Source organism: Phalacrocorax aristotelis, chromosome 5 (genome assembly GCF_949628215.1).
Source record: "Phalacrocorax aristotelis chromosome 5, bGulAri2.1, whole genome shotgun sequence".
Lineage (NCBI taxonomy): Eukaryota > Metazoa > Chordata > Aves > Suliformes > Phalacrocoracidae > Phalacrocorax > Phalacrocorax aristotelis.
Window position 1 is genome coordinate 26,391,891 of NC_134280.1, and position 21,613 is coordinate 26,413,503.

At 40.2% G+C, this 21,613-nt stretch overlaps 2 protein-coding genes across 4 annotated transcripts; one reads left to right on the forward strand and one right to left on the reverse strand.

Annotated features, from left to right (window-relative positions):
- Window positions 1-1,456: 1,456 nt before the first annotated feature.
- On the reverse strand, window positions 1,457-3,204 carry LOC142057019 (cytochrome c, somatic-like). The gene is given in 3 exon segments (XM_075092500.1): window positions 1,457-1,659; window positions 3,047-3,131; window positions 3,133-3,204. Coding segments are annotated over 3 exon segments (360 nt in total).
- A 3,250-nt stretch (window positions 3,205-6,454) lies between these two features.
- Window positions 6,455-20,090, forward strand: RBM45 (RNA binding motif protein 45). Of its 3 annotated transcripts, none has more exons than XM_075093584.1 (10): window positions 6,455-6,905; window positions 7,918-8,040; window positions 8,169-8,295; window positions 9,817-9,927; window positions 10,264-10,443; window positions 11,385-11,514; window positions 12,826-12,922; window positions 13,721-13,887; window positions 15,289-15,485; window positions 19,775-20,090. In XM_075093584.1, exons 1-9 carry the CDS (start codon window positions 6,528-6,530, stop codon window positions 15,479-15,481), a joined length of 1,506 nt encoding a protein of 501 aa, XP_074949685.1. In that variant the 5' UTR covers window positions 6,455-6,527; the 3' UTR covers window positions 15,482-15,485; window positions 19,775-20,090. The 3 variants fall into 3 exon arrangements, with proteins under 3 accessions (XP_074949685.1, XP_074949687.1, XP_074949686.1); XM_075093586.1 differs by having other exon boundaries at window positions 6,479-6,905; window positions 13,724-13,887; XM_075093585.1 differs by lacking the exon at window positions 19,775-20,090 and adding an exon at window positions 19,560-19,602 and having other exon boundaries at window positions 6,479-6,905.
- Window positions 20,091-21,613: the final 1,523 nt, after the last annotated feature.

Here is a 21,613-nt window from a genome sequence, read left to right on the forward strand (position 1 = left end):
TTTTGTTGGCTCCATAGGATTGTGCTGCCTTCATAATTCTACAGGTATGCTGCAGTGAGGTACAGGCAGCCTATATCTGATTCATTTTCTCTATGATGCATCTTTTACTGGTGTGGATGCGCAATGCCAACTGAGAGAGCAAGGCAGGCTTTAGCCAGTCTCACATAGTCTCCTCGGGTACAAACATACAGAGGTGCCCTAAAAGAATCACAAAGAGAAATGTCAACGCATTTCTCAGGTGGAGTGTGTTTCTCTATTCAGAGGGGCAGTGGCATAGCCCTCTTCAAGATGCAATTGAGAAAAGCACTCGAGAACACTTTTGTCATTCAACTATTCGACTATTAAACTGAAAGGTGGAAGTATCTTGTAACTACAGCACAAAAGGAAAAGCAGGTACTCATCCAGTTGTGTCACAGAACTTTTTACCTGACTCTCGCTTATTCCCTTCCTTAAAAACAGCAGTTCAGCTCTATGGAGAGCTGTCAGACAATCAGTTAGAGCCCCTGGTGGGCAAGCATTGGAACAATGCCAGTAAAATGAGTACCTGGGAAGAGACACTACAGCAAATTAGTGTTGTACCAATGCTCCCTTCTGCGATGACATAAGGAAGCCTTGCTTGAGTGAAGCATGTTTTAATCTGTTACATTTGTGTAAAGAGTTATTTAAATTGTAGATCACAATTCAAGTGTAGAGATTCATGAGGTGGTTTTAGGAGGGCTTTGATCACCTTCACCAATCCTCTGCTCTTGGTGAAAGTATCTACTACTATAATTGCCTTCAGCTAGTTAGCCCTCAGTCATTCCATGTTAGAGGATAAGGATGCTTAATATATGAGCCTCAACTGGAGAAAAAAATCCACAACTCTGAAAAATGATGGGTAGATGATTATGTTTTTTTAATACATAAAGGAACACAAACAATACAGTAAGTCATGGGTATTCAGGTATCTCCTCAAGATTCTTTTAGGACAACATCACTGTTGAAAGGTTTCTTGTCCCCTGAAAATGTCTGATATTCTTGATATTCCCCTTCCATCTTCCTTATATAGTGTTCTTTTAATGTAAATTCATGTTTTGTTACCTACGGTGTATGGTACTTTCCTTCACAGATTATAATGCTGAGAATTTTTTTCCAAAATAAAAACCTCATTTAGTTGTCAGTCCTAATACTTACAGGCACTTTCTTATTTACATAGTCACAATTGAATAATAGTTTCAGTGGGTGTTTGAATAACTAGTTGCAGAATTGGGCTCTCAGATCTCCTTATAGAAAGGAACGGTATGTCTACAGTACATTCCACAAAGGACTATGAGATACATAACACAATACAAATAATGCTCACCTCCCAGTGTTGTTTATTAGGACACAGCTTCTTAAAACATATTCTTAATTGATTTTGCTAAGGCCAGTCCCTAATGAATAATTAATATCAAAATACTAAAACTTGACATAGGAGCTAGTCAAAATTCAAAACATTTTTTTCACTGGCTTTACAGCTGCTGCAGCAATGTTTCATGAAGTTGCTTTTTTTCAAGTATGCAATGAGACCAGCTCTTTCATTCTGCTTTTTAATTCCAGCAAAAATAATTTCTGTACCAGGAATGTATTTCTTAGGGTTTTCCAAACGCTCCGTCAGTGTATTCTCACTCCAGACAACTCCTGAAAAACAAAAAACATAGTAAAAGACAAGGCTGGCCAAACATAATATATTTATTAAAATATCAACAGTCTGAAATCAGGGGTGTGATGCTCTTGAACGTAATGTGCCTGGAATACAAGGGGAATGTGAGAAATGTGAACGTGAGAATATAAAATGCACAAGGTCTACCTTTTCTTTGTGTCACTTTAATAAGTCAAATATAACCCCTTTTTGCATCATGGAGAGTTGCAGTTCTTTGCACCATGTTGCATACAGCTACTTACTACTTTTAAATAATATAAGTATCTTTGTAATTCCAGTATCCAGAAGATCCATAATTGCATACTTGCATAATTGCATACTGTTTTTGAAAATGAGCATCGCAGATTGACGTGAAATCCATCAAGGTTGTGCTCCATTGAAGGACATTAGAGAAAGGGTTGTCAATGGCCAGTTCCTGGAACCTCTTGACAGAAGTTGAAAAAACCATTAGTGTTTCCTGCCAGCCCTGCTAAAACCTGTCTCTGTCAACAGAAGCCTACTGTTGTACTGAAGACTACTGAAATACCTATAACAACATGTTCAAGTTTCTCTTCTGTCTTCCAGAGCTGACTCTTCCTATTGTCTAAAGTGGACTTAGATATCAATTTGATGGCTCACTTTTAGAAACTTGTACTAACATCTGTATGATTTGTTCACTACATTTTTAATGAGAAAAAATAGTTAATATATGCCAATGATGTTTTGTATGAAGGAAGTCCCAGTATTAAGTGAATGTCACAAAACGTTTCCCAGAAATCACAGAAAAATAAAAAAGTCAGCCAATTCTAAAGCTCCTTAGTAACCAGAAAAAACCCAGGACTGTATTTGTAATTAACAACTTGATTCAAATAATATAATTTATATTCAAATCTTATAAATAAAATCAATGAAACCCACACACAATTACTTTCCACTTTAAGATGTTCCATTGCTTTTCAGGACACTCTGTATGAAAAACACAAGACAAGTCATGGCGTACTAGTAGGTGATGGTATTTAGTCAAGTGTTCTGAGCAAAACAACTGCAGCACACCACGATGCCAGTAGAGGGTAGTGACCAGCAAACAAAATCTAAAAGAGCTCTTAAGAAACAGAAGTGAAAATCTGCCCATTGATATTACAAAGTTCTGGGAAAGTTATATACCTTCTGACCCGGTGTGCTTAATATAGGTAAAAATTCTTTTTAATATAGGATCGAGGATTTGGGTTTCTGAAATCCAGATTCATCTGCAGTAATGCAAAGTAGACAGTTGTGAGAGCAGCTCCTTGTGAGTAAGGCATTTTGTGGTCCCTCCAAAGAAAACGGGTTTTTTCGTATATGTGCCCTCCAACACTGCACCTCATCCATGCCAACTGTTTGTTGTACCTTTGTTCTTGTTTGCATCTGGGTAAGAGAATCCTGCAGCTTGTCCTGTTCTGCAGCCAAATAAACCCCAAAGATTTCGTCCTGTCCTTGTGCTTTCCATCTTTTTCATCTGAACATTTCTGAATAAAGATCTCCTTGCCTTTTTCAACATCACCCATTTTGATCTATGTAAAAAATCTAAAAAAAAAACAAACCGGAAATTTGAACAATATTACAGAAAAGCTCACTGTTTGTCACATTTATCATCTCCTTCTACAGTTTTACAAAATATTTCTCTCTTGCACAGTAATAAAAGGTAATGTGTCTCAAAGTAATGAAAATTTGACCTGAACTTCATTGTAAAGATAAATTTGGGTAAGATTCTGATAAGCTGCACAGTTTCTTAAATGATCTAGTTGCTGATGGTCATGAATTAAAATTTTTAAGTTATCCAATTCACAATTAGGAAAAAGCACTGTGGGGTTTTTTTTACTGCATCTCTGAGGCCACTACTGCACACTTGGCCTGTCAAAGAACAGGTGTCTTCAAAGTCACGTCCAGTCGCAGAGAGGACAACTCAGCACGTTCTCTCCTGATTGGTGTGTCGCAGGCCCACGGGGTGGCATCAAGCATCACACTCTTCTTTCTGGTGGGAGCGGGAGGTGGTGGGTGTTGCACACTGTGCCAATGGTCCCAATGGCTGGGGGGACACACATGACAGTGTAATGGTGCCCCAGGCAGTGCTGCCCTCCCTCTGCCAGGCAGCTTCCCCATGCTGAAACACTTGCTTTTCTATCTGAATGGTGTTCCATCCCCGTTGTGGCTCTACTCCGCAGTGCCAGGAAGAAATGGTGTTGGGAGTTCGGAAAAAATGAGCGCAGAGTTCAGTGCTGGAAGTGGCATCGCCTTCCAGCCCTCAAGCACTACTCCTGATGTGTTGAGTCATAACCTTGCTTTCTCTAAAGCCTTCCCCCTGGTATGCAAAGAGAGAGCTTGCTAGATTTTCTGAAATATTCCTTTACATGGAACCAAACCCAGCCACTATATCCAAAGTATGTTCCTCTAAAAATACCCATCGACCTTCTACATTACACTCCCAAAACATGACACCATTTAATCCCAACAAAAATGCCGCTTCCAAGGCCACTGCCAGGACTGTGCAGTGCTCAAAATACTGCCTCCTCCAGACCTTCAGATTGCCAGACCTCGCCTCCACGAAACTTCGCTTATAAGAACTTGACAACTACATCTGTGTGTGTGAAAGAGAGGGGGAATTTCTCCATATTTCATTTGCTTGTGGAAAACAATAGAAAGAATGTGTGCACCCTGATCCCATGATTTCTTCATTTAACCCTGTTTTGCACCAGGAGGTGCTGGTCCATTATGATCCCAGTAAGAATGGCACTTAGACTCTGTAAGGTATAATTTACAATGCTATTTATTTACAATGCTAACAGAAGAGAATAGCATAGATGATGTTATGTCCCTTTAGAAAGTGGGAGGCCCAGGTGGTTTAGCATTGAGCAGGCCACTGGCCCACACACTGCAAACCTCTTCCGTAGCAGAGATTCTCCCCTTTTGGGCTTTCAAGCTTCTGTAAGATTTTCTTACAAGAAAAAAACTTATCATTTCTACAGTCAAAACAGAAGCGATGCTTTCACAAGACCCTTTTGCTGCACTGCCAGATAAAGGCAAGCCTGGCAGGAGGTGTAATCGCTGGTACTGAGCAGGGCCTGCCCACAGGTTCCTCTGTAACAACAAGCTGGCTGATTTTATCCCACGGCTGAGAGTTGTGTGCAGCACAGCACAGCCTGAAGGCCAGGCTATACCTGCAGCACAGCCCAGCACAGCCCCAGCCTGCGCCTGCCCAGAGTAGCTGTAGTGTGGATCACTGACCCCTTAGTGTGCGGTCCACTGCAACCCTAGGGCACTGACAGCTCCAGTATTCAGCTGAGCAATTCTTTAGTTTTGAAACGACCTATTAAAGATGTGATGGACTTTATAACAACATTGCATTCTTCACATTTTCTGTGCTTGTTTTCCTACAGATAGTTATTTTTCCTGGATATTTTTGTGTTTGTTTCCCATGAAATACATCAAGTTCCCTGAGCCTCTGTATCCTGAGAGTTCACAAGATGCACATTAAGCCCCGCTCTTACCTGTATCAGTGAAGGCCTTGGAAACGGTTTCTTCATGGGGGAACTCTCTTTATGGCGCTAGTGCTGTTTCAGAGAAGGTGGGCCACCGTGTAGTGTAGTGAGTCTCTGGTTGAAGGAGGCCCTTTAAAAATAAATAAATTATTGCAGCACAAGTGAGTATGTTAGAGGAATATTGACACAGGGTACAAAACTGGAAGGAGTGGTCAATAAACCAGAGGGTCATGCTGCCACCCAGATGGATGTGACAGGCTGGAGAATGGTCTGACATCAGCATCAGGAAGCTCAGCAAGGGGAAGTGCAGTGTCCTGCACTTGGGGAGGAGCAACCCCATGCACCAGTACATGCTAGGGGGTGATCAGCTGAAGGCAGCTTTGCAGAAAAGGAGATGGAGGTCATGGCAACACCAAGGTGAACACGAACTGGCAATGTGCCCCTGGGACAAAGAAGGCTACCAGTACCCCAAGCTGCATTAGGAGTGCCACCAGTAGGACAAGGGAGATGACCTTTCCCCTCTACTCAGGACTGATGAGGCCACAGGTGGAGTACTATGCCCACTTCTAGGCTCCCCAGTATGAGAGACATGAACATACTGGAGAAAGTCCAGCAAAGGGCCCCAAAGTTGACTAAGGGACTGGAGCATCTCTCCTATGAGGAAAGGCTGAGGGCTGGGACTGTTTAGCCCAGAGAAGAGAAGGCTCGGGGGAACCTCATCAGTGTGTACAGATACTGGAAGGGATGGAATGAAGAAAGTGGATCCGGACTCTTCTCAGTGGTGCCCGCTGACAGGACCAGAGGCAACAGGCACACACTGAGACACATGAGGTTTCCTCTGAACATCAGGAAACACGTTTTCACTGTGAGGGTGACAGAGCACTGGCACAGGCTGCCCAGGGAGGTTGTGGAGTCTCCCTCCTTGGCGACATTCAGAGACTGTCCGGACTCGGCCCAGGGCAGCCGGCTCCGGGTGGCCCCGCCCGAGCAGGGGCTTGGCATCGTCGACCTCCGCAGGTTCCTCCCGCTTGGTGGCTCTGTGACACCGCCCCCGGGGGAGAGGGGGAGCCCGAGAGCGCAGCTCCTCGGTACCGACCGTCGCTTCGTTTCTGCTTTGTCCTTCCCACCCGCCCGCTGCCGCTCCCGGCCGCAGGCGCCTGCCTACCCCAGGCTAGCCGCGCCGGTACCCGGGCAGGCCGACAGGCGGCCCCGCCGCGCAGCCGCCCGCAGGCCGGGCGCTGAGGCCCAGCCGGGGAGCCCCGCCCGCCGCAGGCGAGGCCGCGGCCGTGACTGGGCGCGGGGAAGCGGGGGGGCGCGGCCGGCGCGGGGGAGGCGGCCGGGGACTGGAGGACATGTTGTCTCCCCGGCGGAAAGGGTGCTGCGGCCGCTCCCCGCCGGCCCCCGAGAAAAGCCAGCGGTCCCCGGCGGCCCGGGAGCCCGGCGGCCCCTCTATGGAGGAGGGCAGTGGCTTCCGCCTCTCGGCCGAGTGCCTGGACGAGCCGCCCAACAGCCGCGTCTTCGTGGTGCTGGGCAAGGACGCCGGGGAGGCGCTGATCCGGGAGCGCTTCGCCCCCTTTGGGGACATCCAGAACATCTGGCTCCTGCGGGACAAGCGCACCAATGAATCCCGCGGCATCGCCTTCATCAAGTTCGCCCGCAGCTCGCAGGCCTGCCGGGCCATGGAGGAGATGCACGGCCGCAGCCTGGTCCCCGACACCAAGCCCATAAAGGTACCGCGGCCGGGCCGGGCCGCCCCCTTCCTGCCGGGGAGCGGGGCCGGGCGAGCGGGGCGCGGCGGGCTGCCCGCGCTCCCTTCCAGCATGGCGGCTGCGGAGGGCGGCAGGCCTTCCCCCGCCGCGCCCGAGCTTTGCTTTGTCGCTTGAAGGCGGCGTTGGCCTCCGCGGCAGCAAGGGGGAGCCCCGCGGGCGGCGGCCCGCCTGGGGCGGCTCCGGAGGACCTGCAGCGAGCTGGGCTGGGCGGCGGGCAGCCGGCGCCGCGGAGAGCCTCAGGCCCGCGCCTTGTGGCCTTACCCCGCGCGAGCGGGTGCTGATGTTGTCACCTTTTTGGGTCAAACCCGGGGCGGTTGCGGGCTGCGGGGGTCGCGGGCTTGGCGGTGCTCCTCGGGAGGAGCTGCAGCGGGTCCCGCCCTCTCCTCAAGTTCCCACGCCTGGCGTAAGCTGCAGCACGCCCGGGGAAATGCAGTACCTGCCAACTAGCTTTTCCTTTTTCCTTCTCCTTTTGTTTTAACCTGGAAGGAATCTCTGTGAAATATTGTAAGACAGTATTTTTTAAGTGTTGTAAGTAAGATCAACATAGATAAATAGAACTGTATTTGCAAGTATATTTTATATTGGTTTTGTAAGTTGTGCACAGTTCTTCGAACAAACGTATGAGTTTTTTTAATCTATGGAGCTCTGGCATCTCTCAACCTCTTGGACTGTTTTCATGTTCCCCAAGTAAGGAGAAGATATGAATGTCTTTGAACAGTGAAAGAAGATTCCATGCTTTTAATTTGGAAAAACAATTAAGTCAGTAAAATGTTTTCTGAAGAACTTGTCATCAGAAGCTGGAAGATCAGAGTTGTATTCCATACTCCCCTGCACAACTATTAAAAAAATAACTTAAGACCTCTGTGAGCTAGCTTATGTGAAAGATAAATACAAAGACCTGTTTTTCTTGCTTGTTGATATGTGGCTAAGACACTTTGTCCAGTAATTAATGTCTATGTAATTATTTCATGAGGTATTTATTGCACAATCAAGAGCATCTGGAAGCCACCGAGATGTTGAAGATGAGGAGCTTACACGAATCTTCGTTATGATACCAAAATCCTATACAGAGGAAGATCTGCGAGAGAAGTTTAAGGTACTGATTTCCTATTTGTTAATTGTTATTTTAAATTGCCTTTGTCTTAATTTTTCAGAATGGATGAATGTATGGAACTTTAATGGTTTTCAAATATTGTAAACGAATATGCTTTTTAATTGTTCCAGATGTATGGAGACATTGAATATTGCAGCATTATTAAAAACAAGACTACTGGAGAAAGTAAAGGTTTGGGCTACGTAAGGTATTTAAAACCATCGCAAGCTGCCCGAGCAATTGAAGAGTGTGATCGAAGTAAGAACCTGACTGAATTCTTTCAAGTTTTTCACAATAAGTGTGTATCATCATTAATGTACCTTTAATTTTTAGTTTTGGTTACAGGTAAATTATTTATGATTTAAACACATCTTGAGACAAAGTTCTATTGCAAATAAAAAGTAGGATTATTAACATTCATTGAGAACACTCAGCTGAATACATTCTTGCAGGACCAAACTGCAAGTAATATCAGTGAAAAGAGTTTGGAAATGAATACAGAGCTTTCTTTCATGCATTATTATTGGCCTGTAATGCAGACTTCATGGACAGGAAAACCTCATTTTAATGTATCCCTGAGAATATGCATTTTTAATCAAACATATTTGATACAAAATAAATTTATATAATAAAATATATTTGATAATTCATAGGGCTTCTGTTGTGATTACATTTCTTAAATAAGAACAAATTAATCCTGAAGTTGGGAGGGATTTTGGTTTTTTTCATTTAATGTCATGATCAGTTGGTTACAGAATGAAAGACTTTGTATGTTTTATGACCAAGCATCTGTCATTTATACTCTAATACCAAAAAGGTGATAATGAATTTGAGTGAGTCTGGTGGAAGGCCACCAAGGCGGTCAGTGGCTGAAGCACATGACTTATGAAGAGAAATGAAGGGAATTGGGTTTCCTCATCAAGGAGAAGAAAGACTTTTGGGGAAAACTAACAGCAGCCTTTCAGCCCAACCTCCTGTTCTGTATTCGCTTAATCACAAATATGAAACAACTTGATGTGTGGGTGTGGTTAGGGTTTTTTCTTTTTTGTCCAGTAATATACGTTGTGGTTCTATGTCATATCTATCAGAAGTAGTTCTACAAAAATTATATTTGTGATAATTCTTGCATAGGAACATGAGTCTGAAATTACTTAGCAGTTATTTTATTTCCATTTTGCTGTGAGGCTAAAATGAAATTAGTTGGGTAGCCTGAGAGTACCCATTTCTTTCATAAAAGCAAAACCTAGATCAGTGCAAAACATACATTAACTGCTGTTATGGCATGGAAATTCAGGTGATTGCCTCTGGAGTTCAGAGAGAATCTCTGGATCACAGAGATTCAGTGCCTCTGAATCCAGTTAAATGTTACAGAATGGTTGAAGTTGGAAGGGACCTCTGGAGGTCATCTGGCCCAACCCCTCCGCTCAAGCAGGCACCGTGGTTGCCCAGGACCATGTCCAAACGGCTTTTGAATGTCTCCAGGGATGGAGACTCTACAATCTCTGTTGGCAACCTGTGCCAGCGCTCAGTCACTCTCACAGCAAGTAGGCTCCATTGTGCTTAACTTGTGACTAGGAGTAGTTCTATGTGGAAGTTGTTAACTTTAATACAATTATTGTGGCAGGTTTCAAGGGCTGTAGATTATTTATTTGCCTAAAGCCAGCATTTACTGGGTTTTTTGAATAATATATTTCTAAATGCAATACTTAAAGAATGCAGATCTGGTCAGATAATTTAGGTGTGCTGAGGTGTTGCTCTTTGTGTGGTTGTTTCTTTCAGGCTACAGGGCCATTTTGGCTGAACCTAAAAATAAGTCATCTGAGTCTTTTGAACATGATTATTATAGTAATAACATGAGGCAAGAATCAAGAGGAAATACACTTCCATTTTGTAAGTCACAGCTTTTTATACTAAAAATGATTTGTAGTCTTGAGTATGGTCACAAAGGAAAAATGGGCTTTGGAAGAAACAGAGACTTAGTTCAACACTTAAAAAATAGATTGGATGTTGGAGTAAAAACAAGTCAGGCATTTTGTTCCTATATTTTTATGGTTGCTTTGCTCTAGTTGGTTGATTATTTTGTGACCTGCATTGGTGAAATAAACAGGTTACCTTTAGTATGTAATTGATGTAGATTACTTTTAAAAGTTGAATGAAAAATATGTATGAAACAAAGGCATGCTAGTGTGATGACTTGAATTATAGATTTTTATGTTGATTCTTGAGGTGGGCAGCCGGAATTTTGCAGTTTTGAAAAAAATGAGAACAGAATTCAAGAGTCAGTCTCCAAACGTCTGTCAGTGGTATCGCGGCTTCCCTTTGTCCAAGAGCAGCTGTTTGCTCTCTTTGATCTAGTCCCAGGACTGGAATATTGTGATGTTCAGCGAGATCCTCATACCAATAGTGGTAAGTAAAAGTACAAAGATATTTCTTTTTTCCTTTCTATGAACGGAATGCCTTTTAATTGTACTTCAATTCATTTGTGTTTCAAAATACAGTACACTTGTGGGGAAGAATTTGTTTTATGTATCAATGGTTGCCACTATCACTGATGCATAAACCCCAAAATCCAGTTTTGTTTGAACCCCTGCTTACAGATAGCCTTAAATACCTTTATTTTCAGATAATAGAATCTCAAGGACAGAATCAAAACCATGAGGAGTGGTTTTTGGTCAAATTAAGTTAACAGTGTTCAGCAGAATAAGTGGAGAAAAAGTTTCAAAAATTATTAGACATCTAGTTTAAATGTTCTCTAAACAGATCATCTGAGTTTTCCTCTTGAAATGGGGGTGGTGGTGGTGGTGATGTGTCTGTGTGTAGAAGCTGACATGAGTCAATTGGATTAAATCATTGTGACACAAATCATGTTTTATATTGGAAGGATTGTTTTGGTTTCAGTCTTGTTGTTTTGCCATTGCTGAGAAAAATGTGGAAGAGGTCTCTTCTCTAAGAAGCTTGAAGTGGAAATGATTCAGAGGGTTAAAATGTAACTTTACAGTACTTGAGATTTACTGTTGATGGGATAATTGCATTTTAAAATGAAACTGGATATGGTTTTGGTTTTAATTCAGGGTTAGGGAAGAAGACATGTTTTCACTTGTGTGCTTTGTTACCAGCTTTTCAAGTTAGTATAAATATAGCTGATCTGTCACTAGTTAATGCCACTGATGTTTTCTTCACAAACGCCACTGATGTTGCTATTAAGTAATGTAATATGTGGTAAAAAAAGTAAGAATTTTGTATCATCTGTGACTAATGTGCAGTTCAGTCATATTGCTTTATATAAGTGTAGTTTATTCTTAGGATTTACCCAAATCATACTGAAACTATATGCACTGTATTTGTAGGGTATGCTGTGATTCAGTACAGTACTGCTGCGTCAGCTATATATGCCAAGTATAAATTGCATGGTTTTGAGTATCCTCCTGGAAATCGTTTAACTGTCATTTTCCTAGAAGATGGGAGTGATAGCTCAGAGTAAGTACCAATACATAGACACAGAAAGTTGTAAGTTGTGTTCTGGAGAGCAAAATTTAAAGTAAATAAATAAATTCTTAACATAAGTAGCAGCAATGTCATTATGGTCTTGTTTCATACTTGTAGATAGTATTTTCTGAAATTTAGGTGATCTGTGTGGTTTTTTTGAATGGTTTAGAATAAGGCTTTTGAAACGTACTAGTCTTTGATCAAGAAAATGTTGAAGTGTAATTTCTTAAGATACATTGGAAAATCTTGGATTGGGCAAGAATCTTTGTAAATGTCTCTGTAATATATAACAAGGCTGGAATGTGTTTTTGATGAGGTTTTTGTATTAAAACCAAATTTAGCTACTTGATCTCTTGGTTGTGTTTGCAGTACTGCAAATAGTAGCCTTGTGAGTATCACATATGTAGAGTAAAAAATTGTTGGGTGGTGAGGATCTGATATCCCCACTGTATGGGGATCATCAGGTTTTACTTTGACCATGTCTCATCCGTACCTGTGATATGAATGGCCGTTACAAGTTGGAGTGGCTTAAGTATGTTCCTGCAGTGAATATTTTGACTTCAGTTTCATGCTGAAGTAATCTAGTTCATGTCAAACCTATTCTGGGATATGAACGAGGACAGTAAGGAGGGACAATGGAGAGATTCACTTCAGAAGTGCATGCCTGATCTAAACTTTTAAAAAAAAAATTAATTGAAACCGTCCTTGCAAACAATTTCCTTAATTCTTCAATAATTCCTACTACTTCATGGTTCTACAACACAGGCTGTGAATCTATGCAAAAACTGCAGTTGCTTTTTCTTATTCTGCAACAGAAGAAAAATTATTGGAAAATGAAAATTGGAAGTAAACTTTCTGTGCTAGTATTCTGACTTCTGAATTGAATCTCTGTGCCTCTGTACCATTCAGAAAAAAAAAATCGAAATCTCTGACTTCTGAATTGAATTTCTTTATTGAAACAGGTGGAATTTTTCCAGCCTTTCTGCCTTTTAGGCACCTTTCCCAAAATGTAGTGGGCTCTGTAGAGTTAATTTTTTCTTCTCTTAGAGTATTAACCCAAGAAGAGTTTTGTATCTCTCTGTATAGAAACGTATGTTTTCAGTGAGTTGCAGCTAGCGTGCATACTTTCAGATCATGTCTAGAGTGTCATAAAAGCATGACTTGATTTTCGGTATCTACATGAGTTTACAGGTTTTCAGAGATACTTTGATATGCATTAAAGCTTATTTTATCTTGCTGAATTTATGATTACCATAACTTAGCTCTTTCTTTACAATAGTTTGTTATTATTTCTGCTTGCAGCCTCATCAGAAAAATGGCAACACAGCTAGTAACAGCACATGTGTCGTCAGTGTTGCGGAATAACAGTGCAATTGTTCAGCAGTATAGGACACCTCCTGTGAGTTAATATAATGGATACTGTTAACATTCTTCCAAAATATTGCAAGAAACTTCAGATATGTCAATAAAGATCACTGCTCACTTTTTTCTGTAAATGTTTTAAGATGCCACGCTTTTAACATGTACCTCTGGGTGTTTTGTACATTTTTATTCCCTGTAAAGGTGTCTGACCTTACCTGGATTTATTGTCCAATTTAATGAAATAACAAAAGTAAATAAATTAAGATGAGAACTGGTAAAGCCTGTTTATATCCTGTGATATAAATAAGGTAAAATGACTTTTTCCTCCCCTCACAGAATCACAGAATCGTAGGGGTTGGAAGGGACCTCTGGAGATCACCTTCTCCAACCCCCCTGCTTGAGCAGGCACACCTAGAGCAGGGGGCACAGGACCACGTCCAGGCGGGTTTTAAATGTCTCTGGGGAAGGAGGCTCCACAGCCTCCCTGGGCAGCCTGTGCCACTGCTCTGGCACCCTCACAGGAAAGAAGTTTTCTCTCACGTTTATGTGTTCCAACTTGTGCCTGTTGCCCCTTGTCCTGTCATTGGGCACTGTTGAAAAGAGCCTAGCTCCATCACCCTGACACCCACCCTTTAGATATGTATAGGTATTGATGAGATCCCCCCTCAGTGTTCTCTTCTCCAGGCTGAACAAACCCAAGTCTCTCAGCCTTTCCTCATAAGGGAGATGCTCCAGTCCCCTGATCATCTTGGTAGGTCCCCACAGGACTTGCTGAAGCAGTGAGCGGACTTGCTCATTGGTTAACTTATACTTGCATTTTTTCCCCCTCTTTCAGCAGGCATTTGGAGGAACTTCTGGCTCACAGTTACTTCAGCCCCAAACAGATGCCATACTTCCACCACACAAAAAAAAAGTTCCACCTGACACTTCTGTGAAAGAAAGGCTTTTCATTCTTTTTCATCCCCATCCTTTACCTGTAAATGTACTGGAGGATGTGTTCTGGTAAGACTCCATTTACAAATAAGTGTTCTCTAACAAAAAAAAATAATCAAATATTTAGAATAAATGTTGAAAATACAGATTGTCATAATGAAAACTCCTTCCAGAACAGACAGTGCACAGTGATCAATAAGTAATAAGTGATCAGTAGGTAACAGTTGCTTTCTGAATCAAGTGTGTAATGGAATTCAGCTTGGAGCATAGATGCAATGTCATCAATACAGAAACTTTATTATTGTTTAACGTAAGGTGAAGTAAAATGTCTAGTGTCTTAACATTTTTTTAACAAAAAAGGTGATATTTTTCATTCTTATAGCCTAATTTATTTGGCACTTTCTTGCACATATTTCTACAAGGAATTTAAGTAGTTTAATAAATTTCCACAGTAACTTAGGGGAGTAAGTATAGGGAGGTTTCTTCTGATATATCGTGAGACATTTTGATATTTACACTACTTCAACCATCCTTTCACAGTACCTTCCTATGAGGAGCAAAGACTTGAGAGACAATTTTTGCTATCTTTAGAACAAATCCATAGTTCAGCTGTTCTCCAGTGTTTTATGTTATTTATTTTTAGTACACTCTTGAACAAAAAGACATTTCCTTTTCTAATAGCTGGCATTTGCAATAAATCTTTGGAAAGCCAAAATATTTTCAAAGCACCAGGAGAGGAAAAGAAACAATATGCACTTGTGTAGAATCTAAAGCTGTACCTATTTGTTATACTGGATTTTCTTAATCAGGTGCTGGAGAAGAAAAACGAAGGCTGTACACCTTAGTCCTGACACTTGTATAACTTCAGTATGAAGCAAGCAGACTTTATTCTCTTAAAATGTTTTTTAAGGAACTGTCTAGGAATCTCCTGAGGGCTTGGGAAGCTGGGTTTTTCTGTAAAGCTTTAGCGCTTGCTTTCTGAGTCATTTCAGTGAGATCTTTTCAAAGATGAATCACAGCTGAGCAAGTTCATTTAAGTGAGGTGCAAGTTTAGCCTCTGAATTATCCCCGGTTTATGTATGTGTTCTTTTTTGTTTATTTGGAGTTTTTTTGTTGTTTCGTGTGTGGGTTTTTTAAGTGCCATTTAGTTTGGGGACTATGGTATTGATTAGCTTTACATATTCTTTTAAATAAAACACTGGTGCTTGTGGTTCTGTTGTAATATTCCATAAAATAACATTACCTATGAACTTTTGGTTTTATTTCTCTTCCTGCCTGGAATTCTAGAGAGGGGAGTATAAAAATTGGGAGTTTTGGAAGAGGGCAGCACAAGAGAATATAGCATACGTATAAGAATATAGTTTTTTGCAGCTACCAAATCATATATACTTCTGATTGGATAGTAGGTATCTGTGTTGCAGCAAAACCTGTAAATGATCTTTGTTTTCTCCCCCCCCCCCCCCCCCCCAGTCGTTTTGGGCACTTGATAAAAGTTTACCTTGTGGCTGGAAAGAATGTGGGCTATGCAAAATTTGCAGACAGAGCAAGTGCCAGTGATGCCATAACTGCGCTACATGGCAAGACTGTGAATGGCGTCAGGCTTAAAGTAAGGTTGGCAGACTCGCCTACAGAAGAATCCAACAAACGCCAGAGAACTTACTGAGCAGGTGAGTACCCAGTCTGAGCTGTTACTTAAAGTGAGGTTCAACTACTTGAAATAGTTATAGGCAAAGTACTTTGAAGTTAGATATGAACACGTAATCATAAACCTTAAATCTATTTTTAGCTAATAACTTGAAATTTCATTTGTGGTATATGTGTGTGTATACATATATATGTATGTATGGGTGTGTGTATGCTTATATATGCACACATACACTTTAGTAAAAATCTATTTTTATAATTTTTGAACAAGTATGAACCAGTTGATTAGCATCAATCTGGATGCTCATAGAAATACTTACTTTATGTATGTAAAAGTATAAGTGAACATTGAAAAGAGTATGCAAAAATAAACAATGGAACTGAGATCAGCTTGTGTGTGTCTTCCTTTCATTAAAAACACATGCCCTCACAGTGGTGGTGGATAAAGATGCAGAGTTTAGTCCTTGAAGAGCAGAGGAGTGAAGGGGTAAATAAAAAAGGACATGGGAAGGACAGGGAAGGTTGCCAGGTGAAACCAAAGGTTTGGGATATTTGGGTCATCTGGCTTCTCAGAAATCAGATGTCGCTAGAAAGTGTGATAGTAAAAAAAATATGACAGACCCTGTTGTGGTGGAATTGAGGTGTATGTTTAAGATAATTAGTTTGAGAATGTATCAGTTGATGCTTATGGCCAGTGAAAGCTGGCTGAGCTCCTAGAGAAGTTTTCTAGACTTGAGGGACTAAAATTCACTTTTAAAACATTGGTGTGATTCAAAAATTAACAACAACAAAAAAGTATTTGGTTTTTTTAACATTAGGACTATTACCAAAAGAGAAATACAGTTGGGGGAGGAAAGGCTAAGCCCTGTTTTCTACAAAGTAACTGCCAAATATTACTGTAGCTTCCAAATAATTTCAGTAGCCATATTGTATTATCTTTACATACTGCAACAGGACATGCAGATTTGTTCAACTCATTCAGAAAACATCACATGAAATTGTGACTCTCCTTGCATCAATATTTTTCTTCTAAAGCTTCACCTCTTGTACCTTTCTTTGTGTGGATACTGTTTGTGACCCAGGAGTTGCAAAGACCAAAAAAGATTTTTCCCATAGTGTTCTTTTCCTCCTTTTTTCCTAAGGACTTTCATGTTGTTCTTTTGATAAGCAGCAGTTACTAAAGGTAACTCTTTATACACAGCTTGCTTTTCTAAAAAACTGGATTTCTAGGATTCTTTTCCTGCATTGAATTGTAGCTAAAACTCATTTGAAACTTCTCTAATCAGCAGCTCTGGTACATGCAATTTTGAGTAACTTGTACCCATGCTCTTATTGTTGTACAAAGGCTTTTTTTGCTTTTAATGTAACTTTTACTTCCAATAATAAAATGCCAGCCTCTTGGTCAGTGCAGGAAAAACTGTGATGTAAAGTGTAATGTAATGCCAGGTCTGCCTTGACTACTTTTTACTAGAAAAGTGTAGATAAAATATGCATCCAAAATTAGAAAGATTACTTTTCTTACTACTTTTTTTTTTTTTTTTTGCTTTTAAGAAAGATCTGAGTGGGAAGACCGGGAGGTTCTCTTCTGATTGTCAACTAAAACTAATTTCTTTTTTTTTTTTTTAATTCGCACACACAATCATGCACACGTTTTTCCAGTGTTATTTTTGATAAGGTTCTTTAAGGTCTCCAGCTGACAAAATGTGCAGTTGGTCACAAAATGGGATTTTCAGAAGGCTAAAACTTACTTTATATTTCAAATTATATTTGAAAATCCTAATATATACACTATTATTGACTATTTAGAAACCTGAAGTCCCTTATAAGGTGAAGGTAAGACATACCCATTAGCTGTTGTTCCATTTTACCTAACTAGAAAACTGGAGAAATAAGGTCATATCTGAAGAATTATTGTTTTACTCATTCAGAATTAGAGCAGAGTTATTTGTCTTTTACTAGGTTTTTGCATTTCAGTAAATTTTCAAATAATAGAGTACTAGTCTTCGTTTGTTCCAAGATGGACCCCCTAAATATGTCTTGGACAGGTTACCTGTAATTCTGGTGCAAGTGACTGCTGAATATTTCCCCTCTGGTTAGCCTTTCCTCTGCTGTGTCTGTGCAATAACACAGGTAGAAGAGCTTTCTAAATTTACAGTGTTAGATCCTGTTCCATCCTGAACATCAGGTTCCGGATTCTGACTCTCTTAGCAGGTTGTCTTAGCATCTATCTCTTCTTAGGACAGACAGGCAAAATTACTTGCTCTCTTTTTGTTCCTTAGCCAGCTTCTCAAATTCAAACAAACGGTACATAAAAAGAGCAATTCCATCTGTGGTCCTTTTTAAAAGGGCTTGTCCATTTAAATCAGGCTTACCGCTGTGTGACTCTGCATCGGACTGACTGACAAACAAGTTTTGCGGTAGTTTAGAGGCTTATATTTTGCTTTCAATTAAAGCTTTAAATTGTGCTCGTGAAAGGGGTTGGAATTCTCTCTACCTCTGAAATAGTATCTTTAAATTTTTTTTAAGGTGTGAGAATTCTGACTTCTTGAGTTTTAGCTGGAGGAAATAATCTTAGCTAAAACTTCTGTGAGTTTTTGCTTAAGGAAGTAATTTTCTCTTAAAAAAAAAATAAAATTCTAAAGTACTGTTGTATTGATTGCCTTTTATCTCTAACAAGGTGACTGGATTTCTGCAATAGTTCTTTCTAGACAAGGTTCTCTGATTAAAGTCCATGATAAGATCTGTGAATTCAATAGGGTCTATATGAAAATAAATTTAATGCAGTTGACTAATTCAATTTAAATAAAGGATTTATTATTTCAACACAGTTTTTATCTGACTTTCTGAAGGTTTTTTCCCCAATAATATTTTTCTTATGTAAGTTATCTTTTTTTTAATATAACTTACAAAATTGTTTCTTAAAAAATGTTCTACGGTAGTGGTATGCTACTGATAATGCTCTTGCAATGTAAACTTCTGAACATAAAAATGATTTATTATCTTACAACAACCTTTGTTTATCAGGAGAATTTGAATACATGTGTATTAATTTTTTAAACTACTCCATCTAATGAATTTTGCAGGCTCTAGCTTTCCTACGAGTCAATGAAAATTCAGTTGTTTATATGAGTAGTTAAAAGTAGCAGAGAAATTGTGGAAATACAGACCAATAAGGTCCTCTTAACTACTTTAAGTTCTAATGTAAGTTTTTGGGGGGATTTTGTGGCTGAGGTTCTCCCATCTTACGCTAAGTAAGCATTAGTGGTTGCTTTGAGTCAGTGTAGGCTTGAGAAGACAACTACAGTGTCTACTGCTAGGCGGTTGGGATCTTAATGTTCTTCGTGTTGACTAGCTTGTGCTCTACTCAGATTTTTACACTGCTTTGAATATTTTGTGAGAACCTCAAATAATTGTCCGATACCTGTTGTGTAAATTATATCACTCAAAGATGGAAGAGGAAGGAAGGAATTTGGTATCTTTCAGAAGAATATGTTGTGGAATTCCAATTAACATCTTCATTGCAACCTAGTAGTTCCATTTAAATACACCCCCCCTCCACCCCCACCCCCCCACCCCCCCAAAAAGACCCCAAATCCAAACCACAAACAAAAAAAACCCCAAACCCCAAGCCCACCCCAAACATTTTTTACAAAACTTCTGAGTAGTCGTTAGAAAGCAGAGCTTCTAACTAGCATAATATTAGAATTGCAACACATGGGTATCTGTGGCCCTTAATAATCATTGCTGATTGGCTTTAACCCACAGCAAATTGGTGCATTGCAGTTTTCCCCTTCTAAAAATGTTTGGTGGTGTTTTAAAATAATTATTTAGGTACTTACTAGGTTGAAGAACTCTGTCATGAAATACTTGGTTATTGTTGTCTTTTATTATCCTTGTCCTGAAAAATCCTGCATCACTGATTTGATTTGCATTCCTTTTTTTTTAGTTAAAACCTTATTAAAATCCTGAAGCTTAACATGTACATTTATAATGATTTATGTCTGTCCAAAAACATTTTTAAAACAATAATTGTGTCATAGCTGAAATATACTCCCAAATTTAAAAAAAAAAAAGTTAACTGTATTTTGTATCAACAGTATACTGCAGAAAAATTGCTGGCTTTCACACGCTGCTCACAAAAAGAGGTACTACTTTAAATACCAGAGAAACATCTACAAAATTTTACTATTATTCTTCTAAATATATTAAAAGCCTTACATGCTCTTGTAATGATTATGTTTTATAATATATATATTTTAAAATAGGTATGTTGCTTTTTGATACTATTTTTGTACTTGTGTTTTTTCTACAGAAACTAAATAATGACATGACCCTCAGCTAGCTGACTGACTGACTGAACACGTGACTAGACATGGTTCCTGTGGACAGTGACAGCTTTTTTATTTTAATTGCTACCTAGTTGGTCTCTCTATATATGGTATTTTCTGGTTTTGAAAATGCAGACATGCAGTTTTGAAAACTATCTAGGCATTAAAAATTGTAAACTGGCGGTGATTCTTGTGGTAGTCTATAATTTTGTATTACAGAAGTTTCTCGCTTGTGTTTAATTGAATTCCTCCTCTAAGGTGGAAATTACAACGACGGGGGAAATAAAGGAGTCAGCATTTTGTGGCTTGACTGTTTAATTGGTAACAATTCAGATTGTTAAAATAGAAGACATTTCTCATGATCCAAACTGCACTGAAAACTGAAGTACAGCACTAAAATCAAAGAAAATAACTGTTTCAAAAACTGCTAGCAAACCTGACAGTATTAAGCTAAATATAAATATAAGAAAATAGTTGTAATCAAGAAAATTATTCCAGTACATCCTTAAATATTTTTTTTTAATATGGGCCAGAAGTATTTATTAAGCTTTGTATGCTGTTTAGTGAAAAGGGCATTTGACTGTGGGTCAGACTACCAGAGCTGCTTACATTTATCCTTGCTTACCCTGAGGTCTTTTAGTTATAACTGTGGCACAAGTATCTGGTCTGGGTGTGGCTTTTTGTTTTGAGGAGTTTGGGGGGGGGGGGGGCGTTGTCTTTTGCTTTTTGAGTTCTTTCAAGAAGCTTTCAATGCATGTGTTGTTCAAGTAAGAATTGGACAAGTCAGCATTTCAGCAGGATGAAGTGGATTTCAGCATTGATGAAGAATAAATGAAGATAGTTCAAATAAGTATTTGCACAGATAGTCTTCAAATGGCAAATACCTTTCTGTGTATTCCTGACTATTACTTGTTGAATTTAAAATATCCTTGTTATTAAAATAATTTATACAGATAAAATCAGTAAATTCTAGTTGTATGCACGCTAGAGGACAAGCATGCTCTCGAATGCATCCTGTTCCCCAGTGTCTCCAGTCCTGGTCCCCTTGATCATCGGTGTGGGGAGAGGCAGTGGAGCATTCTGTAACTTCCTCTGGCTCTGAGCATCTTCAGAAAGATTTATTTCCAAGAAAGCCCTAGCCCTCACAAAAACGGGTGAGAATACAGGTCTTACTCCCTTAGGTACCAGGTGCGGGATGGTCAACTGGGTTTCACAGTAGAATCAGAGTAGCCAGTGTATGCAATTCTATATGGTGGGAGAGCTGCTTATATTGATAAGGGGGGGTGGGTCACAGGGGAGACGGAGTGAATGACAGCCCATCGTAGAGCTGGATAGTGGGACTAATTTAAGAACCAACAAGATTTGAGCTTTTATCCTATCTTATAATTTCACGTACTTACCTGCATTTCTCCCCTTCCTACCAGCACTGTTAGGTTCACGGAGCCTCAGCTTCCCTTCCCAACAGGGAGATTGCTGCTGTCAGGAGGGTTGGGCAGAAAGTTGCATTTGTGCTATGCCCCTGCTCACAGTCACCAGCCTCAGGTCCCACTGGCCCATGTCCCTGGGCAGCCTTTGTCATTTGTTTCTGTGCAGCTTGCTGAGCTCCAGGATCATCCCCCACTTCCACGATCTTCACCTTCTGCTTCTCCAGCCCCTTATTCTTTCCAGGAATGTTACTTCTTACCAGGAAACCTTACTTGCAGCCTCATTTCTGGTGCTCCAAGCCCCTGCCTTTCCCAATCTGAATAGTGAATGTGCAGAATCACAGCAACGTAAAATTAGTGGTTTTGTCTTGTGTCTTTCTGTTAATTTGTTTTTACCTA